This window comes from Eptatretus burgeri, chromosome 14 (assembly GCF_056783735.1).
Source record: "Eptatretus burgeri isolate ZD-2024b chromosome 14, Ebu_testis_v1, whole genome shotgun sequence".
Taxonomy (NCBI): Eukaryota; Metazoa; Chordata; class Myxini; order Myxiniformes; family Myxinidae; genus Eptatretus; species Eptatretus burgeri.
The window spans coordinates 36511516-36530639 of record NC_140974.1 but is presented as its reverse complement, the minus strand read 5'-3'; the positions used below and the strand labels follow the sequence as shown (position 1 = coordinate 36530639).

The window sequence follows — 19124 nt, the reverse complement described above, 5'->3', positions numbered from 1 at the left end:
TAAAGCGTTCGATTCAGTGAATCGGGATGTCCTCTGGAGGATTCTTGGTCTTCGTGGGGTGCCACCGAAACTGATCGATCTGATGTCTGAACTCTACTCTGGTACTGAGAGTGCTGTGAAGTGTGGTGGTACCGCCTCTGACTTATTTCCAGTTGTTACTGGAGTTCGTCAGGGATGTGTACTTGCCCCCACACTTTTCAGCACTTGTATGGACTGGATTTTTGGGAGGATGTCGGAGAGATCAAGTTTCGGTGCATCGTTTGGCAATGTCAAGATCTCGGACCTTGATTTTGCAGATGATGCAGTCATCTTTGCGGAGACTTTAGACATCCTCTTGGGGGCCCTCGAGGTGCTGAATGAGGAGTCGGAGCCGTTGGGATTACGGATTTCTTGGGTCAAAACAAAGATCCAGGCTTTCGGTGACATCTTGGATGCTGCTGTCCTGTCTGTGTCTGTTTGTGGTGAGGATGTTGAGGTCGTGGATAGATTCACTTACCTTGGCAGTGATATTCATGTCTCCGCAGGTTGTGAGCCGGAGGTCAATAGACGTCTGGGTCGGGCCTGGGGAGTCATGGATTCACTGGATCATGGGGTGTGGCGCTGCCGGTACCTGTGCGGGAGGACGAAAGTCCGAGTCTTCAGGTCCTTGGTACTTCCAGTCTTGCTCTATGGGTGCGAGACTTGGACTTTGACCAAGGATCTGAGACGGAGACTTAATTCCTTTGGTACCAGGTCTCTTCGGAGAATCCTTGGCTATCGCTGGTCGGATTTTGTGTCCAACGAGCGGTTGCTGAGAGAGACTCGGATGAGATTTGTTACCTGCATAGTCCGTGAGCGTCAGCTGCGGCTGTATGGACATGTGGCTCGTTTTCCTGACGCTGATCCTGCTCACCAGATTCTCTCAGCGAGGGAGTCTCATGAGTGGAGGAGGCCAGTGGGCCGACCACGTGCCTCATGGTTGCAGCAGGTTGACCATCATCTCAAGGAGATGGGGATGGGCCTGGCATCTGACTGGGGGATGGCCAGACGGAGGCCCCTGGAGTACCGGCGGAAAGTGGACGCAGCGACGCGCTGTTCTGGCACATGCTCCCATACCTGACCTGACCTTAACCCCTTATCTTCCACACAAGCATTATCTAACCGGTATACTGCATAATATTGGCAGTTTTATGACAACTAAACATTTATATCAGAATAAGAAGCTTTTCTGAGTTTAGTCATGATAATCATTTGCTTGGAAGTTGTTTCATTCTCATGGTGGGCAGTTAAAGATTTATCTGCAGTAGATTTCACAAATTAGTCATGCAGACAAATATAACCTGACACACCCCCCTAGGAGAGCTTTCACCTGTGTGCCTCCAGGATTTTCTCCACCAGAACATCACCGATGCTGTTGTAAATGGTCTTGTCATCTGAACAACTGATGAAGAACTGGTTCTGCACAAGGAAACAACATCAGTCATTGGGTGTTACAGGACAGAGAGTGAATAGGTCGTTCACACAATTATTATTACAAAGTCACTTTATAGCTAAACCAGCAACTGCATCCCATCTGCTAGCATTCAGCGCATTTCGAAAAGGGTGAGCCACTGTGTGCTGGTATCTTGGGCCAAGTTATTTCCATAAGATGCATAGGCACTGCAGGTTTGGCAGAGCTGAGGCCCAGTAATGTTGCAACAAGAAGAACAAATTAATGATTGGATTACAGCCAAATATGCATTCATTGCAGAGAACCAGATACTGTACAGCTTTATAATATTGCATGATAATATTTTAACCAATTTTATCATATGAGAATTACAATGCTAGATAACTTGATTGGAACATTTTCACAACTGTGACTGATTGAGAGCAAGCAAACAATACAGTGTCCATTTAATGATTAGTTATTCCTCAAGGTCACAATCTGTTACCACGCGCATTCAATGCAAAGCGGGGTTAAGCGATTGGTTCACTTTGTCTGTCCGTAAGTCGATATCAGTCGATATCAGTCGATGATGATTTCAATTGAATTATATATTTTAAACATTGCAGAATATGAATCGGAACACGAACCTGCACTTTAGCAGTACTTTGGCTCTAAATTTGGCAAATTGTCCGGAATCTCATCCCGAGCGCACATGCACACTTGCTGTGAAGCAATAATTGCTTCAGTCTGTCTGTCTAGCAGTCAAACAAAATTCAAAATCATTCCAAACAGGAAAACTTACTGTTTTTGAGGGATGTCATAAAGGACACAAATAACAGACGTGAATAACTAATATAACATGTTATATAAGGTGGTGTAAAAGACGGTGCATCAAAGGTGATAAACTTTGGATTAAATGTTTTTTTTTTCCTGCAACCTTTAAAACTTTTATTTTGTTTCAAATGAATTATATATTTTGAATACTGTAAAACACAATTCACCTTGTTTGCACTTCCTAAAACCTCCGGTTTACCAGAACTAAAACAAAATTTTACGCACTCTCGACCAATCAAATTTTCCACGCACACTCTGATGGTGGAGGAACAGTGAGATTCAAACAAAATGGTGGAGCCCAGCAATACAAAGACAGAGGTAACTTCGTCCAATAAAATCTGTCTGCTTCGTGTATCTTTTTTTTTAATCAAAGATCATTCAAAAATCATGTTTCTCTGAGAGGAGTTGGCAGAAAGTTTGTAATTGCACAAATGCATGGATACACCTTGATGGTGATGAGAAACACATCTCAGTGTTGCATCATCAGCTCTGGACTGTTCTGTTTGACCAATTTAGCTTTATATGTTTACCATAGCACCAGTAATTCAAAGTTCATGACGAAATGGAATATATCCTTCAATTTAGCAGTAATTTGGTAAAATTGTATGCCATCTTGGCCAATCAAATTTGCCACTCTCAGGGAGGGGGAACTTCGAAATTCTTCTTCTTCTAAAAACACATTAAGTTCTGTTTCTCACAACTGCATTGGGCAAGGTGTTCTATGAACTCTGTAGTTTGAATTCAAATATCCATGAAAAGGTTGAGGTTGTGGTGAGGCAGAGCTAGGAGCTTTACTTGTGTATGTGGTACTTGCCTCAATGTATACGTAGTGCTGGCTTTCCTTGATGGCCCATAGGTATGCCTCCAGGATGGACTTCTCGTGTCCACGGAACCCAGCTGACCATTCACTCACCGAGCGCAGCACCTGAACGTGATCATATTATGACCCACTCACTTTCACAATGTGACAAACATAACCGAACATTGCATATTCAACACTTCACCTTCCCATTATTTCCATTGTGGTGCCTCCAGTACTCTTTGAATACCTGTATGTCAGCTGATATTGCACCCCGTATGGTAAAGGGCAGGTGGTCAGCTGTGGCGAAGGACTTTGGTACCAGGTCTGGAAAGCTTGCAATGGACTGCTTCTGTTTGACCCTCTTCACAGTGGGTAAAGGAAAAGTAATGGTGCAAAAAGTGAGTGAAACCCTTTTGAAACACAAAATAAATTGAAGATGCTTCAACACTAAAAAAATGTGCAATAAAAATAGAGAGGAACAGAAGGTTATTGGAGGCCTGCAAGTGGAATTCTTTGACTGGACGCATTCTGGAATCCTGGGTAGTGTGGAGACAAATGCCGTCAGACAGGCTCTAGATCACCGAAAGGTCAACTCCAGATATATCATCTGGTTAGTAAGCGAAGTCTAAAACGGTGGAATAGAAACTTTGAAAACTGCACCAAAGTCGTGGCAAGATGGCAATCGAAAGAGACATTAGACAGGGAGACACAACCATACTCTGTTCAGAGTGTTGGTGATGTCTAAGCTGTCTCCTTGGCTATTGGACACAATCCTGAACAGGTCACCACTCCAACACAGGATACCAGCAAGCTGGTACTCATTTTACCAACCCCAGAAGAATGCCAGGCAGAATCAACTCAACCTGGTATTAATTCAACAGCCAAGTGGGATTTGAACTCAGGATCCCAAGCCCACCACCCTAACCATGAAGCCAACACCAGGCATATACACAAGTCCACACATATGAATAGATCCGGATCACTTGGAAAGAGTTATAAAGATATGAACACAGAGAAGGATGGACAGGAATTGTTGCAAATGAAATTTAGAAATAAAAAGTAAATCACATCTTGTAAGGCAAACCACCTTTGCTTGTGAAAAGGCAAGTTTGTAAGAGTGTAATATCAACAATAATGTATTGCAGTGAAATATGGTGTTTCACAAATAAGTCTTTAACAAATGACCAGACCCAGCAGCCTTATGGTTAGAGCTTCCAGTGGCAGTTTGACAGGTTGGCCGTTTGAACCCTGACTGATTCATACCAAAGAGATAAAATGGCACATGCTCATTCCTGGCTTAACACTCAATATTTAAATAGGACAGAGCACAGACAAACAACCATAGCTTGGCAACCATGGCACAGGATAAATGGGCCTAATGGCCTCCTTCTGCATTTAGGTTCCTTGTAAGGGAACCCAAGTTTAAGAAGATGGAGCAAAAACTCATCACTGAATGGAGAGCCGTGGAACGATATCTCAACGTGAGAGACAAGAAGAGAAGCCAATTTGAATGAAACAGAAAGCGGGATTCAACGACATTATTGGTTCAAATTCTAAAACTGAACTGAAGAGAAGCCTGAAATACTCGAGACAAGACAAAATAAAATAAGAAATGAAGCATGAATACATTTTACAATGACAGCATTTGAAACAACAAGGCAATAACTGTACAAGTTGATTTATATGTATTAAGGATATGGAGGAGATCATCACAGAAACAAATGGGAACAGCAGTCAGTGGAGTGCATACCTCCGGCAGGCTGAACAGTTTATGTTTTGTATCACACAGATAGGCAGCATCTGCATCCAGAATTCCAAAATCGAATCGGCTGGTTCTTGTCATGTACTCATCCACCAAGTTTCATAAAAATCCATCCACAACTTTTTGAAATATGTTATATATCGTTTTTGGCCCTCTCTCTCAATGGTGAAGAATCACTTAGGAGATTAAAAAAAAAACATTATTGTATCCGGATCTGGATCATCAGGCAAATCGAATCGATTTGTCTTTGTCACACACCCAACCTGTCCACCAGGTTTCGTACGAATCCGTCCATGACTTTTTGAGATATCCTGTTTACAGACAAACAGACAGATAGCCAGGGGTGAAAATATAATCTCTGCCCACCTTCAGTGGTGGAGGTAAACATCGGTGCATCAAGTTATCTCAAGCCAATTGGGACAGTTCTAAGATATAGTCACAAGATGTTGATCAGGGTGTAAGCTATCTAGTATGACGGGAAACGTAATGGTGCATGCCCAAGAATAGGCAAGCAATATGAAAAACTGACAGTTCAGTTTGTAATGCACTCTCTTAGCTCTCAACGCTTGCATTTAAATCAATGTAAAACCACCATCAAGTTGGTAGTGTGAGGGAAGTGGTGGCGTTATTTATTTGGAGGCCCCATGAAAATCTCAGTCGTGGTCCAGTGGGAATCCCTGTTGTCATACTAAAATTTCCAATTTGGTGTCTGTCTTTCTCTGCATGTCTGTGGCAGATGCATTTGGTAGTTAATTATCCAATCTCAAGCAAACTTGCCAGGGGGACTAATTGTGTCATACGATAAAAGATGTAGCTATATTGTTTACCGCCACCCCACCCCCAATTCCCCCCTCCCCGGGGTTCGGAAGATGGCACGAAAGCAAATTCTCTACCGCTTGTTGTGTAATGAAAATGAAGTTAATTCTGAGTGATTTTCAATCATTTTTGCCTTCTCTTGAGCTATCTTTTGCTTTTGAGCACTGTTCGGGTAATTTCTTTCAACCTTTTGCTGCTGCTGACAGGATGTCTAGAGGTACGCATACTCGCCTCTAAGCTGTCTATCCTGGGTTGGATTCCCGACCTAGCTATAAACAAACTGTCATCCTGGTGTTTCACATGCAGGGTGATTCATCAATGTCTGTGCCGTCCCATGGATGGATGTTAAACTGGGTGTCAAATCTGCTGGCATTAGTTGGTGGATGTTAAAGATACCTTGGTGTCCTTTATAAAAAGTAGGCGAGCTATCGCCACCACCATGAATAAATTACAAATTCCTGCCCGAACCAGCAGAGGGAACTGCATCAGCGGGACAGCCACACCATCAACCAATGATGACAGCTCGGCCTTGTGCTGCAGACGAATGAAGAAGAATCTTTAGCTGGTCTAACACATTGATGAAACAAATAGGGGCAATTTCCCTGGGCTTATTGCTTTACAAAACCAGGGAACCACTGGAGTGCATAGATGACCCACGGAATATGTAACGGAGAACAAAGGAAATACCTATTTTGGGTGGCAAACCCCTGATCTTTTTTTTTAATGCCATGAACAAGCTTTAGTAGATCATGCGTGATGAAAGTTGTGGTTAAGTTTCATCGAAATTGTGTGTGTAGTTTCGGAGAAGAAAGCAAATACCTATTTTGGGGGTCAAACCTGGACCCACTTAGACCCTGATTTTGTAATGCTGTGAACAAACTTTGGTACATCACGGGTGATGAAGGTTGTGGTCAAGTTTCATTGAAATCGTTTGTGTAGTTTCTGATATGAAGATCCGAGTGTTGACATACAGCCGACTGCTTGAAGGACACCGCATGATGCTCATACCTCCCCTGAAGTATGTTACAGGTGAGCTTAAAAAAAACAACTGCAAAGTTCCGTGGTGGTGCACACGAGTTAGGCCATTTACCAATGAGGGGTTGTTTTGTTGATTGTACAATGAGTCGTAGTGTGGATTTGCTGAACAATATCGATTTGTATTGACATTCGGCATTTTCCACATTTTTTCTCATTCTCGTTGCATTTGTATACTACATTAAAGGTAGTTATTATTCCACTTAGCCCGCTTTCTCTATCACCTCACCCCATAATTTTTTAATAGTCTTGTCAGATTAAACAACAGGGGGAATTTTTTTCTTTTACCAATTCATCACGTGACATTTTTTTCCTTGAGTTGGAGTAGTGTTTGTTTTGCACAGTGTTTAACACCACTCACAAGTTGATGTGTTTTGTCAGCAGTGTGAGACCCCCCTCTCCCACACTACCACCACCCTCGGTGCCCCATCTCAACAGATTGTGCACCATGATCAGTTGCATGGGGGCCCTTGTTGCCTCGGGACTCCATGCAATTGCATGGGTTGCATGGCCCTAACGTCACCTCTGGGTGGGGGTGGCTGTATCGTCACCTTTCAAAGGGGACGTTTAAGTGAATTAACTTTTGTGTCGCATCGACTCATGGGTGTTAAAATTGTTCGAGAACCTTGTCAACAAAGTAGGCTTTTTGGCTTGTGCATGTTAGTAGGAATGGAGAGGTGGGATCAGAGGAGGGAAAGGCAACTTGTCGACATAATAAATAGATAGCCTCTGAAAGAGAAACAGCTAAAGTAATGGCCATAGGAGAGGGAAGTAGTTGCATACTTTTGTGAAGTTCCATCTCTGTATGAAGTGACGTGAAACGTCTCGTGCCGACGCACCGTGGACCGCGACACCAATGTCATGCCAAGGCATGCGCGGTGTCCGGAAACGGTCGATGAAATCTATGGCATAGAGAAAAAAACTTTTAATTTCATCACCATTATGAGGTTTTATTTTGATTAATTGGAAGTGCATTATTACAATTGTACTTATACTGATAAGCACAATTTCAACGAGTTATGATCGGTAAAGGGGCATGAGCAATGATTGAAGGCACAGAAAAGGTACATCAAACAGGAGGAGCAAAATATAATGAAGGAAGGAGGCTTACCATCGAATGGTTTGTCCAGCTGCTCAAAGTCTTTGAGGATGAAGTTGCAGTAATCCTTACCATGCCAGTACCGAGCTTGACCGAAGACCTCAACAGATACACAAGAATCTGCATGCCATAATCAAACACCCTTTAAGGTTTATCACATGCATAAGGAGCAGATGTTTGTGACAAAGATGCTTCCAAAAATTTATAATAGCAATATGGTGATTTCCTCTTTCGCATAACTTCCTTCTTGTGCAGTGCACCATACATTTAGTTTGAGTGCACATGCAAAGCCTTCAATTTGATAATTTATATCATTGCATTAACCTGTTTGACATTCTCATCTGAACAAATAGCTCGACTTGTTCAGATCACTGGTTCATATCTCATATTCTATGTTGAGTTGTTCATTATCTCCCAATGATCTTGTCCTAGATATAATAAAGAAATCACACAATCTCCTTCAGAATACTGAGACTGCAGAAAAGGTAAATAATAACAATAATATACTATGGCTCTGCTTTAGGTTTGCATAAATCTGACCTCATGGAAAAGGCACAAGAATTGCTCAAACATATCAGAACAATCCCTTACTTGGATGACAGCTGCTTCAAAAGGTTCTCTGAATAAGGTACTCACAGTCAGTTAAGACTGCACGAGAACCACCACCACCACCACTACCACTACTCCCAGTACTACTATAATAGACCCACTTAATCCTCCAGTCTTTGTGGGGTCAGCAATGGGGGAAGTTTGGCTGGCCTAACCAAGCTCTTTCACAACATGGCTGGTCAGGTCTGACATTCCATTGTCGCCGATTTGTTCCGGAATTTGTAGTTTGTTCAAGGTTCTGGCATTAACTCGCCTACTTTTTGTTAAAGACATTATCACATCTTTAATGTCCACAACATGCTAGCAGAGGGGATAACTGGCTGAACATCCAACAAAGAGATGGCACATTTTGTGATGTCACACTCCGCCTGTGAAGCACCAATCGGACAGTGTGTAGATGGGTTGGGAATTGAACTAAGAAGAGCCAGCTCAGAAGTAAGGGTGCTACTCATACATCTACAACTCTCAGACCTCATAATGATCATCCAAGATCATCCAACAAATACATTTTAAAAAAATATACAGCTTTATAGAATTGACTATCATAAGCCCATGGTAAAAAATATCACAATATAAAAACAGAAAAAAAGAAGCCTTTTATTTTTGCGCTGGTTGAAAGAGTTCAAAAATTGGAGGTTGTATATTTCAAAAATGGGAGGTTGTATTATGGGAAGACCCTCTCATGGACAGGTCTTCACTACTCCAATGGTTGGCAGTGAGTGTCCCAGAAGCAGTAGGGAAAAGAGAGTGGCATTTCTATATGTGAAGGAATTGCTTGCTTCGCTGGTGAGTTGCTCAGATAGCAGAGCACTGGTACAGTCCATTACAGGACCTGGGGTTGGTTCCTGGTCTGGGCATGTAATTTTCCCACACATACATATGTTTGCTTCCTGTTCATTTATAATTATATACTGTGTGTGTGTGTGTGTGTGTGTGTGTGTGTGTGTGTGTGTGTGTGTGTATATATATATATATATATATATATATATATATATATATATATATATATATATATATATATATATATATATATATATATATTTACAGACACTGCTGTGCAAATTTTTTTGACATCAGGAAACTAAAACTTTGTGTTCAATGCAAATACAGTACACCTTTATGAAAAAGAAAATCTCATTCAAATAATCGTATTTACATGCAAAATACCTTGATATTAACTAATAGCGAGTATTTCCACCCTTTTCCTTCAAAAGCATTGAAATTCTTCTGGAGACGCTTTCAATTTTTTTTTTTTGTTATAAACTCTTGTGGAATGGTGTTCCACACTTCTTCCAAGACCATCGAAGGTTCTGGGATTCTTTTTTGGTTTCTTCATCCAAATAGTCTCATACAGCTTCAATGATATTGAGATCTAGGCTTTGAGGAGGCCATCCTCTTTCTTATGGAAATTTATTACTTCAGCTGAGTGTTTTAGATCTATATCTTTCTGTAAGATGAAGTTTGGACCAATAATTCTTGCATCCCTGGGTATAGATTGGTGGATTAAAATTTGTTTGTACCTTGCTGCAGTCAATATACCAGCAATTTTCATTAATTTTCCAATGCCACATGAGGATATGCATCCTCAAACTTGAATTGAACCTCATCCATGCTTAATTGTTGGCTTCAAGTTAAGTTTTAGTTTTCGTCATCTCACATACTATCTTCGATGAAATCCAAATAAATTAATCTTTGACTCGTCGCTCCAAAACACCTTTGAACATTTTTCCATGGTCCAATTTCTGTGCACTGGTGCATAATTTAACTTTTTAGTCTTGTTCCTCTTCCTTGTCAGAGGTTTTCTTAGTGCAACACCTCCATTAAGTACTTTTTTTCAAAAGTGACCTTCATACTGTTGATGAATGTATAATCACACCTTCTGCCAGTTCTGTTGTTAATTCAATGCTCGTCTTCTTTCTATTCCTAAAGGATATTATCTTCAAGTGTTGCTCATTTTTGTTAGATGGCTTTTTGGGTCTTCCAGTCCCAGGTTTGTCAATTACAGATGATATTTCACTGTACTTGTTGATTATTCTTTGGATACCACACCTTGATAATTGAGTATGTGAAATATTCCACTTAATGTTTCTCGTTCTTTCTGCAGAAATAAAATTATATCACTATCTTATACTGAAATTTTAGCCATTTTATTTTCAGCTAACAATTGATCCTGAGAGACCTGTATTCCATCGTCGGAAAAGTGGGCTTTTATTTTATGGATTATAGAGAGGAACACCTGATGCTAATTATCATATACACCTGACAATGAGTCATCAATTATATTCGATTGGCAAATGTGATGGATTAGCGACAACACTTCAAATTACCTGCTCATGTTTAGTTTCCTTTGAGTTGTGATCACAAGTTTTTGAAGATTCTGATCAATGTGAATGAAAGATTACTAAATGACAAGCTTGGTTTCTTCTCTCCCAAACTAAGCTGTATTAATAATAGTTAAGATTATTATAAGAGTAGAAAACACTCGTGGAGGATTTCAGGAAATTGTTGATTCTCATAATATCCATATATTTAAACTCCTGGAAGTGTGTCAGAATTTTTGCACACCAGTTTATTTCTTTACTCATCATATTTACTGCACACATTGAAAAATAAGAAATATGTTGGTGAGTCTTGAACTGTTATGAGTATCTAATTTTAAGAACATTTTGAATGCTGCTCATACTTATTACTTCCCTCACATATGTGAAAGAAAGTTTATAAATCATCGTTATTGTTTGGTTTCATCTATAAAGAAATGGGTGGATGTGGTGATAAAAATAGGAAGAACATTTTAAGTTTAAAATCCCAGGCTGGAAAGCAATAATTTTAAACGATGGCAGAATGAATAATAATGGAAGGTGGGAACGAATGTGCTCAGTGTTTGTTACCCACCTGCAGAAAGTTCCATATTTGTTCGTGCACCTCTCTTATTTCGTCGTGGTGACCTTCCTCGTCTTGGACGCCACTCTGTAAAAAATGACGAAAACTATACTTCATGTTCCATATAGAACTAGTAGCATTCGTAGAATACATTCTTGCCTCGTGCACTCATTCTGAACAAAAATACCATCGTTAACTAAATAAACATGCTACTACTGTGGCCCACGACTATAATGACCAAGATACCATATCATCCATGGTAGGTTGTATATTATATTTTATGGATTCTATTCTATTATGTCACATACATTGCTATTTTCCCAAGCTTTATTGATTAAACTGGACAATTAAAAAAAAAAAACTTTTCGTCTGCTATTAAGGGGAATGCAGGTGTTCTTGGCTAAATCTGGGCTACTGATTACAAATCTGCAGTCAGAATTTAGCCAGCACGTCAGGTTTTCAAAATATGGAAATGTATTAACGATACCCAACATGCTATATGAATTCCAAACTTGATACATTCTTAAAATATATAAATTGCATTTAAACATTTTAGAATCAAGTTATTAACGCCTCTCAGCACAGAAGCAGCATGTAACATTGTACTGCCACGTGGTAAATTTTACATAAAATTCATAACTTGGTCAGTTTTCATCCATTTTTAATAATTTAAAGTGCATTCTAAAGCTCTTGTTATGAGAAATAATATTATACAACAGCTGTATTGCTATAATTGAAACAAAAAATACACCAAAAAATTAATTTATGATCACTCAAAATCACCCACCAGGGAAAGCTACTGTAATTGGACTATATATATATATATATATATATATATATATATATATATATATATATATATATATATATATATATATATATATATATATATATATATATATATATATATATATATATATGGTTTACAGAACCGCAACAATATGTGTGAAGTTTCGCATCGATCTGTCAAGCGATTATGGAGAAGATTTATTACGTTTTTTTGTTTTCAATCCAATACGGCCACCAGATCACATGACCGATGACGTCATAAATTTAATTCTTTACTCACATGGCGGGTCGTAGATATGAAGTTTCGATTTTTCTGATAAGTTTTAAATTCAACCAATTATGGCTGCAATACCACTTCACCGATGATGTCATCGTTATCACCCTATATCCCATGGGGGAGTTGAGGACATATGCCAAGCTTCATTTTTTTTCATTGAGCAGTTTCAAAGATGTCCAATTTTTTCCACTTGGGGAGCGCTCTATAAGCTGATTGATAATGGAACACACCCCCGACGTCCTTGAGGCATTCTATGTTTATCGCGTTCTCCACAGACAAACAAAACTGAGGCCTATCAACTTGTTGGCTTCTCGGTAAAGTGCTCAAATGAGTCTTTAGGCATGAATGATGGATCTCATTGCCTGTCCGATTTTTCTCGCCAAAAGATTTTGTGGACTGTACAGGGATTGTTTATAACATCTATTGGGGCCTAAAATGTCATTTCTCCCAGGCATCACACTTCACAACACAAGTGTGAAGTGCAATATTGCCCCCGACACCCTTACGACCAAATTGTGACCTTTATTCGATGCATAACCCCATTCGTAATGCATGCTCGCTCTAATCTGTCTATCCTGGGTTTGAATCTCGACCCAGCTATAAACTATCATCCCGGTGTTTCACAGGCAGGGCGTTTCATCAATGTGCCATCCCTTGGATGAACATAAAACTAGAGTACCGTCTGCTGGCATAAGTTGGTGGATGTTAAAGATCGCATGGTGTCCTTTGCGAGGAGTAGGTGAGCTCTGAACGAATTCCAAATTCCTGCCTCTCACCTTAGTTAAACGTAAGGCCTGGGCAGCAGGTCCGTGAAAGACTTGGCCCAAGCTTCCCATGGCCAACTCAACAAGAACATGGGAATAATTGTGGCCATTAACGAATATTAATAATAATAATAACCCACTGCCATCTGCATGCCCCACTGTCACTGCCATCGCCATCCCACCTGGTCGCCACCCCCCTGGACATTCCCTCAAGGAGTGGGTGTTCGTAGTGTTTCCAAATTAGAAAAAATTGCTCCATTTCTGTGTTTATTGTGAACGATAATATGTTTGGCTTTGTAACATATTACACTATGATGAAATAGGGCAAGGTGGGGCAACACAGCAGATGATTCATTTACTGTCTGATGGGATAATACAGACTCACCCTTGAGCTGTCTGGTCTGGGTTTGATTTCTGACTCGACTATGATAAAAGATCCCACGGTGTTTTTCACAAAGCATAGACGATTTATCTCAAGCACTTTGAGCAATTTCAAATTGCTGTCCTGCCTAACTCTACAAAGTCCAACTCCAAAGTTGGGGTCCTGGTAGCACTGATCTTGGGGAAGTGATATGATTGTGAAACTTGGTCAGGATAAGTAAAAACAACAACATTCCTGTAAGATATGGACAGCAGCCTCTGCAGGCCTCAAAAGGAATGGACACACAGCCAGGCAAAAGCTGGACATGATGGACAACGATCCTGGATTCAGTTCTTTCATCATGGATAACCCTTTGAAGACTTTGAACATCAAGAAGAGGCAGATGCAGCTCATGACCCTGCAGATGATTTACTTAAACTGGACCAGGAAGTAATAAAAGTGATGAGACTAATTGTATGTGTGAAGAAGATTGGCAGCATCTTATTGATATCACAATGGAATGGGTCACCAGAGTTTTAATGACTGCCAGCTCGTATTGAGTGATCGTAAGTGCAGAAGGCAATGTGTCAGGCAACTCTATCCCTGTTCCGAACTTAGCACTCAAAAATCCCCATAAACACACACACACACATCATGCCTGTGCTTTATCCACATCCTATTAACCCCCAATCTTTTCTCTGCTCACCCATATTCTCACCATTAATAATAATAATAATAATAATAATAATAATAATAATAAGTTAACATCTACATCCCTTTAACATCTCCAGACATGGCATTTGACATAGGTGCTGGAAAACATTGGCTTACTCATCTCATTGGTTCTACAAGCAAGTTGCCCGTGCCCGCATGCGATTCTAAACGGGGTAGGGATGGAAGCAAATGGCAACCAGAGAGTTGGTGTCAAAGCCACCCAATGCTCCCCTGTTTATACATTTATCGTTTTTAAAAGACTCGTCTAAAAATTAATATTTTTTATAAAGCATTGCAGTGAAGTCCGATCCAAATAATTTTAAAGCAGTATATGTATTTGTATATTGTAATCAGTAACAAGAGCGCAAGTGAGCACAATATACACCCGAACAAGAAGGTATATAAAGAATTGTGCTACTACATGGAAAACAGCATCCTGGTTGCCATGGCAACCACTTCAGATGACGAACGTATGTCGCGACACACCGTCTCCACAGTCTGTACCTATGTACCAAATATGAAACGTGAAAGTTGAAAACTTTGGGAGTTAGAGTGCAGACAGGAAAGGACAGACAGACAGACAGACAGACAGACAGACAGACAGACAGACAGACAGAGACAGACAAAGACAGTCAGACGGACGGACGGACGACCGGTATCACATAATACGCCCCGATATATATATATATATCTCGGGCGTATAAAAAATAGTGTGGTAGATTAAAACATTACAAAGGAAAAAATAACTTGCACCAAAAATTTTAATATTTTCACACGCACACTGACGTTGACGCTCACGCTCACGCTGGGGGTATCGCTATCGCTCTCTGTTCTTCGAACAGGCGAGTTAAAAATGTAAATGGCGTCTTCTGTCATCGAGCTGGCAAGCTGGAAGCAACTATTCGCATTTATGAGCACATCTGATGCAATTCAAATGTTCTAATGGTGGCGACGTGCTCCATTTGAAATGGTTTCTTCGATATATGTAGCTTTTTGATGCTTGAGTCCATAATAAAAATTGGTAGTGGTGTCAAAGCCAGTGACCAATTGCCAATTAATAGTAGGATGGCGTGAATCATATGGATTATATTTCATGTGGATTATTTGCTGGAGGGGCATTATTAACCCCGTTGGACTTAGTCCGAAACGGGGGCTGATGGGTTTGGTCTCGATTTTTGTGTCCGTGCGTGCATCTGTGCATTCGCAACCATATCTCTGACATGTATGGACCAATTTTATTTGTACTAGGAAAGAAAACAAAACATCATAGTGTACATATGCACGTCATTTTTCTTCGAGTTCAGATCTAAGATGGCCGACTGGCAGCCATTTTAGTTATAAAAAAATCCGATGCTGAACACGTCCTCAACCATTTATCGGACATACATATATCGATGTTGTTCAAACATGGCACACAGATAAAATGGCTTACGTGTTCCCGTCATTTTTTTTCGAGATCCGATCCAAGATGGCTGATGGCGGCCATTTTCTTACTCAAATGTGTCCCCAACCATTTCTCAGACATGCATGGTCCAATTTTATTCAAATTTGGCAAAAGCAAAGCACATGATGGCATATACGTCTAACTCACTATATTTTGCGATCTGATAAAAGATGGCCAACTGGTAGACTGGGAGCCATTTTAGATGTTAAAAAAAACCCCGGCATCGAATACGTTCTCAACCATTTCTCAGATATGCATTTACTGATCTTGTTTGACCTTGGCAGACAGACAAGTGTAATGTACTGAATGGAAGATGCTTAGCAGGCAGACACGATGTGGAGGAACAGTCGAGCCGGGCTGTGGTGCACAAGCACGAGCGCGAGCGTACTCTGCCCGTGGCTCTCCTTTATTGCGTATTAGCACACTCACGAGCCGCGTTCGACTCCAGCATTACTACGACGCCTCAGGCGGCGCGCACACCTTATATCCCTTGCAGATACGATGACCACTCCGACCACTCCCACACCACCATGCCATTCCCCGTAGGCCCGCAGACTCCACCACACTCCTCCCCCCTATAACTGTGATTATTAAATGATCACTATTACAAGAAGCATAAACAACACGAAGGACTTCGGTATAATAACCATGAAAATAAAATGAAAACAGCGAAGTATAACAGCACACCACATCATATAATGCGTGAAAGCGGGTTAATGGAGCTGCCCCGACCAGATTCCGAAGACACAGCACCTCCCAAACTCTGGCCGCGTTACCGATATGAAGCAGCAAGGCGAAAAGCACAGCAGCCCTACACAGCGAAAACGCCCCCAGGCGGCTCATGCTGACATGGCCCTCGCCGAGGTCGTGGCGATCTTTCGAGCCAACCTCCCCCGGCACCATCAAACGCCTCCGGCCCACTCCCCCCAGGCAGACCCGACATAGATAAACATTCCGAGGCCGGAAGCCCGCTGTCTGGAAGCCGTGGCGCCAGCGGCAGCCTTGATCGACCTTGGCCGGGGGCGCTGAACAGCGCCGCTGGCTGTACGCACTTAATGCTCCAAAACAACCCACGCACCACAATCAGTTGAGACGCCAACGCCCGTCTAAATGGCCTTGAGCGAACACAGCGAGCTGCGCTCGCAACCAGAGGTGGGGGTAACGCCGACCAGTGCACCAGTCTTGGTTCCGAGTTGATCTCTGAGACCCACCCGGCAGCTAGACGGTAACAATTCCATTTAAACCACACTTCAATCATAGGCTCGTTATAAATCACTACGAACATTATTCGAAGCATTGCAAACTCATTTTTCCGTACAGCGCGCTTTTTTGATAAAATCCCAGCACATGACAAAGCAACTACCTGCGGCCCGGGACAATGGAAGGCCAACCCAACCTTTTTATTCGCCACCACTGCTCCCAAAGCCCCCACATCACATTGATCATAATACCAACCCCATTGACTGATCTCCGCCAAATCCACTTTCACACGAGAACTGCTGGCATTTATTTCAACAACGTTAAACTGCATCACTAGAGCAAGGAAAAACACATATGCCATGAACAACAACCCACAACCCACATCACGAGTCCGTTTCTTGGTTGTCAACTCGATGTTGTGACTCGCGACTTCCTTTAACGCTACGGGCTCACCGCAACCTGTTGAAGCTGCTCGAACAACACCGCACCTCGCATCATGCACGCAGCCGACGCACGAGAGCCCATCGCGAGAGCTGGCACGAATCCTGCCGCTCCCGAACCGCACACCGCCGTCGCAGGCAGCAACGAACGGCCGCTCCCGTTGCATCGACGCGGCTCCCGCCGCCAGAACCTCGCCCTTGGTACTCGACGCAAGCATCGAAGAGAGCACCGAGACGTTGGGCACTGTAAGCGGCGCAACCGCTTCGCCGGTGTACGTGCGCGATGCGCGGGCAGCACGAGTGGACTCAATTCGACACCCGATCCGTGCCTCGATCACTTCAACCTCCCCTGCCACTGATCTTGTCATCTCCGGATCAATTGGAAGCAGGTCTTGACCCGGGACGGAAAGATCGCTTCGCACACCGCCATCTATGACTGTAACGATGGGCGATGACCCTCGGCCCACACCCCGTAGACGACCTCGAGTGCTCAGACCGCCGTCCAAGTGATTGCATTGCAACGCTCGCCCACGACCCGCGCCGCAGGCCGTGCGCGTGGCCGTGCGTGCCTGGCCCATCGCGATGACCCCCAGACCATCAACTGTGCCCCGACCATCGAGACCTCGGACATTCTCCAGAGCTTGCGCGACGTCCCACGCCGCGTTCGAGCCGAAACGCGTGTCCTCGTTCTTTAGCCGTGGCTTTGCAGAAATCATTCCCCCGATCCGTCGTGCCTCAACAAAACGAACAGTGAGCGCGGCCGTTGCCCACTCGACGTGGCCGAAGTCGATTCCGACGAAGGCGGGCACGCGTTCGTTTGCCGTGCACCGACCCTCTGCCATGCTCGTGCTGGCGAGACCCTTGGCTCCGTAGCCTGGAAGCGCACGGGTCATTTGCCGCCCTGCACACGCCGATCCGAAGATCCTCGTCAGCCAACTGTAATGTACTGAATGGAAGATGCTTAGCAGGCAGACACGATGTGGAGGAACAGTCGAGCCGGGCTGTGGTGCACAAGCACGAGTGCGAGCGTACTCTGCCCGTGGCTCTCCTTTATTGCGTATTAGCACACTCACGAGCCGCGTTCGACTCCAGCATTACTACGACGCCTCAGGCGGCGCGTACACCTCATATCCCTTGCAGATACGATGACCACTCCGACCACTCCCACACCACCATGCCCTTCCCCGTAGGCCCGCAGACTCCACCACAACAAGGAATGATGTCTTACAAATGAATGTCATTTTTTTTCGAGATCAGATCCAAGATGGCCGACTAGCGGCCATTTGACTTGGAAAAACCCGATGTTGAACATGTTCTCAACCATTTCTCCAACATGCATTTACTGATGTTGTTCAAACTTGGCATACAGAAAAAAAATGATGGCTTACATAAGTACGTCATTTTTTTTTCAAGATCACATGCAACATGGCCGACGAGCAGCTATTTTAGTTGTAAAAAGAACCTGATGTTGAACACATCCTCAACCATTTATCGGAGATGCATTGAATGATGTGGTTCAAACTTGGCACACACATAACGAATGACGGCTTGGATTCGCGTGTCTTTATTTTTCGAGATCAGATTCAAGATGGCCGACTGGCAGCCATTTTCTTATTTAAATGTGTCCTTGGCCATTTCTCAGAGATGCATGGTCGGATTTTGTTCAAACTTGGCACAAGCACAGTACATGGTGGTATACACATGCTCCGCACTTTGTTTTATGATCTGATCAAAGGTGGCTGACTGGTAGACCGGCGGCCATTTTAGTTGTCCATAAATATGGGCTTGCCCTTTAACTCCACTCAACAAAATTACTAAAACAATAGGGGGCTATGACATTTTATGTGTTTTTTACTTGTTTCACTGTGGACACAATCAGTTGTCAGTGGA

At 42.6% G+C, this 19124-nt stretch overlaps 1 protein-coding gene across 7 annotated transcripts in view; it reads right to left on the bottom strand.

Moving 5' to 3' along the window:
- Positions 1-19124, bottom strand: part of LOC147012971 (phospholipase D1-like) — a 97987-nt gene that overhangs the window by 22128 nt on the left and 56735 nt on the right. For 3 of the 7 annotated variants that reach the window (XR_015051136.1, XM_085854379.1, XM_085854377.1), the window contains exons 16-21: positions 11258-11332; positions 7769-7876; positions 7441-7559; positions 3292-3405; positions 3057-3167; positions 1349-1437 (exon numbers count right to left, since the gene is read on the bottom strand). Coding sequence is in view for 6 of the 7 variants with exons in the window: in XM_085854379.1 (XP_085710505.1) it covers positions 1349-1437; positions 3057-3167; positions 3292-3405; positions 7441-7559; positions 7769-7876; positions 11258-11332 (616 nt within the window). In the remaining variant the exon portion in view is untranslated. Of the gene's footprint in view, positions 1-1348; positions 1438-3056; positions 3168-3291; positions 3406-7440; positions 7560-7768; positions 7877-11257; positions 11333-15989; positions 18136-19124 lie in introns of those variants that run through there. The other 4 variants (XM_085854378.1, XM_085854376.1, XM_085854375.1 and 1 more) reach the window with 4 other exon arrangements.